This window comes from Morone saxatilis, unplaced genomic scaffold (assembly GCF_004916995.1).
Source record: "Morone saxatilis isolate NCDOM2014 unplaced genomic scaffold, NCSU_SB_2.0 Contig23, whole genome shotgun sequence".
Taxonomy (NCBI): Eukaryota; Metazoa; Chordata; class Actinopteri; family Moronidae; genus Morone; species Morone saxatilis.
This window is the reverse complement of record NW_023339796.1, coordinates 13980496-13984232: the sequence shown is the minus strand read 5'-3', so window position 1 is coordinate 13984232 and position 3737 is coordinate 13980496. Positions and strand designations below refer to the sequence as shown.

At 40.1% G+C, this 3737-nt stretch overlaps 1 protein-coding gene across 1 annotated transcript; it reads left to right on the top strand.

The window, feature by feature from the left end:
- The first annotated feature begins 559 nt into the window (after window positions 1-559).
- Window positions 560-3737, top strand: camk2n1a (calcium/calmodulin-dependent protein kinase II inhibitor 1a). Its single transcript, XM_035670742.1, has 2 exons — window positions 560-1078; window positions 1792-3737. The coding sequence occupies exons 1-2, from the start codon at window positions 910-912 to the stop codon at window positions 1860-1862; spliced, it is 240 nt and encodes a 79-aa protein (XP_035526635.1). The 5' UTR covers window positions 560-909; the 3' UTR covers window positions 1863-3737.

The window sequence follows — 3737 nt, the reverse complement described above, 5'->3', positions numbered from 1 at the left end:
CTGATGACATCATCAGGGTTATTACTTCAGACTTCAGAAGACATCATAATAATAAGTGGAGTGCAACTGGAGTGTTCTTTTATCTTATCTGCATACATTTTGTTATCTAATCTTATAGAACAGACAGTGACTGCTGTCTTTGTCCCAGCCTTTCTGTTATAGCCTACGCATGCTAGCAGCAATCCTGTAGTATATTAGGCTATTAAAGGAAATTGCACCCTATAACAGGACTAGTATATGCTACATTAGTAAATATATTGCTAGGGTTTCTACTTATTTTACTAGACACACAATGCATTTATATATTAGTAGCTACATTTTCCTCAGATATCTAAAAACAAAAACAACCCCCAAAACCTTCGTCTCCAATCCTCAAAAATGCTTCAGTACGAGTCTTTCACTTGTGCAATTTAATCTCTCGCCTGTTGATGTCACTCTTGCTCCTCTACCACCCAGAGTCCCCTACCACACACACACACACAAACACAAACTACATACACGCGCTTCAAACCCGGATGGATGACTTCACCGTTCTGCCTGGGTTTCCTTTATGATCCCGGGATCTCCCACTTTCCTCACCAGACATCAGCCAGCAACACAGGCGAACACACCTCTCTCTCTCTCACACACACATACACACATGCGCTGTCTCTCTCTCGCTGCAGCTGCATACACATCCAGAGACCACAGAGAGACCACAACAACACCCGGACCTCAGACGCTGGCCCCTGGATCCACATCGAGTTAGACTCACAAAGGATCCCGAGCAGGAGAAACACCAGACCCGCTGCAGCTTACACACACAGAGAAAAAAAGGATCTACGGCTGTATTGTGCATATATAGCCACTGAGGAAGACTTTTATCTACTTTTTAAATCTGCGCTGGTGATCCTTCTCCTTTGTGCCACAATGTCCGAGGTGCTGCCATACAACGAGGGGAAAATGAGCGGCTACGGGGCGGACAGCGAGGTCAGTCAGATGTCCTTTAGCTGCGGACTGCAGGACACAAGCGCCTTTTTCTCCTCGTCGCAGGGGAAAAGACCCCCAAAGCTGGGACAGATTGGCAGAGCCAAGCGAGGTAAATGATGGTTAAATTAAAAACTCTACACTTTTGGCATCTTGTTACAATAACTGATACCTATTTCTGTGATGGCACATGAGCGAAATATATATGAATTCTGTTAAGCCTGCATTGCATTTAGGGACTTATAATGAGTTTATTTTAATTAATATAATCTCTTTTAATTCACGGTGTTTTATGCTGAATGTTCTATACAAATACACATATGGTATGGGAAAATGCACCACATGATGAATATATCTTTATTACACGAATATGTGGTTGACATTCAAACTGTTTACATACACATGCAGGAGAAATGATCTTCATACAAGGACACACCCCGCGTTATAGCCATCAAACAATGGAGTTAAACCGTAAAGGATAAAAGCCTGGCTCGTCGCCATTACTGGGAATTAGTTGTTTTCACCAAGCGCGCGTACCTGAGCTCGGGGATTTGGTTATAGTGCTTTAATTTATTTATTTATTCACCTGCAACCGCACCACAGTCACATTATGTTTTTTTTCCACACTTGCTTTGGTTATTTTAGTGCGCCATGTTCCCATCTACTACGGGTTATAAATAAGGCTCCATTATGGAAAGAAAACGTGACCTAGAATAAAACACAATGACCTCACTGTTGATTGGGATATTGTGTGTATCTCTGCTGCCACGGCCTCAGTAAACATCCTCTTCCCTTTCCCTCTCTCTCTCTCTCTCTCTCCCACAGTGGTCATCGAGGACGACCGAATAGACGAGGTCCTGAAGGGGATGACAGACAAGTCTTCACCTGGCGTTTAAAAACGTGAGCGATGCCTTGCAGACTTTTTAATTTTTGATCACCGATTTGAAGCACTTGTCGGCTGTGCATGTTCGAGGATTGCAGGAGAGAACACGACGGCACAAAGAGAGGATGCGATGACGGGAAAGGAAAAAAAAAAAGGAAAAGGAGGGAAAATGGAGAAAGCGAAAAAAAGAGGAAGAGAAATGAGCAAGAAAGAGATGGTGAAAGAAAGAGAAAGGAAGAGAGAGAGATAGACTCTGGAAAAGACCAAGATTTATCATGGGATTTGCTGGCAATTCTCCAAACGAATCCCGATTTTAACTACTGCTGCGCAGCAAGATGTTGAGATGGCGGACACTGCTCTGTATCTCAACCTCTGCTGACTTTAATGATGGATGAACTTGTCATTACTTCACGACCATCTCCTTTTTCCTTTCCAAAAGCGCTGTAAGCAACAAAAATACTGCAACTGGAGGCTGAAGCTAAAAATCCCAGCCCTATTTCAATAAGTTGTACAGTAGGTAGGCTAAGCTCTCAGACACCCCCCTCCCTCTCCTCTTCCTCCTCCTCCTCTTCCTATTCCTTTAGGCTTTGCTTTGTTGATTCAGTCAGCGACGGTGCATTCAAGGGAGCTGTCCTTTTCAGCACTGGTCCAATGCATTCCTGTTGCTGCTAAACGCTTTTTAAAAACAGACCAACCAAACTCTCGAGTCTACTAAATAGAGGAGACCCATTGTATGTAAAAACATATATCCGAGGATGGTGCAATGTTAATATTTTCTGTAGTAGAACCCTGTTTGTTTTTTGGCCCTTAAAGAGCATTAGGCCACAGTTTAAAACTGAACCACAGGCTATGTTCTTCTTCTTCTTCTTCTTCTTCTTCTTCTTCTTCTTCTCTTCTACTACGACTACTTCTTATTCTGGCATCACCCATCAGTGGTTAAAGGTGCAGGCTGGCACCTTCATGTAGCTGATTTTACACCGGCACATATCTTTGTTTTCCTCTCTCTCTCTATTTTTTTTTTGGTTTTGTTTTGCATTTTAAAAATGCTCAGATATCTACAGAGGCCAGCAGGGATGTGGAGATTATACTAAATGTTTAAAATAATAGTCATGAAATTGATGGGAAAAAAATTGTTTCTTTTTTTTCTTTTTCTTTTTAATTTAGCAATTATTCGTGTTTCGTCTTCTATAAATTTTTACGTTTTTTCTCCATCTATTTGCATGAACTTTCACTCCGGTGCCAACACAGGTGCCACTACTCTTACCCTGGCACGCTTCTTTTTAACAAAAGTCATATTTGTATTTTTATATCTAAATATTTGTTATTTAAATGATATGCTAGTCTATCGTCTTACAATTCATCAACAAAAATATTTCTACTTCAGAGAGGATATACAGAGGGAGACTAGGCTTCATACAGTAGAGGCAAATCTAAGATTTTAGTGGACTGGTCTCGTTCTATATCAGAGGTCGGACGTTTTTTAAAGACTAACTGAATGTGTCTGGGGTTTTTGCACACATCAATGTTAAAATATTATTAAGAAATCGTATACTGTGACTTGAGCTTCGTTGATGAATTTGTTAGAAAATGGCAGTTTTAGAGTATATTGCACTGTTTACGAGTATCCTCAAATAACATGTTGTTATTTGACCGATTTTGGACATTACAGTTTTTGTTTTTTAATTTTGTTTATTTTGTACCATTATTTTAAAGAAACTGGATATGGTTTGTTGTGCATGAAACCTTAATATTTTCAATAATGAAACATCGTTTTATGAAGCAAAAAAGCAACAAAAATGTCATGACATTCTAAGAATGAGTCATTGTATATTATGATGCCATTTTCACTGTATTTGGTGAATTAATAAATGGTGAAAGAAAATGTTAA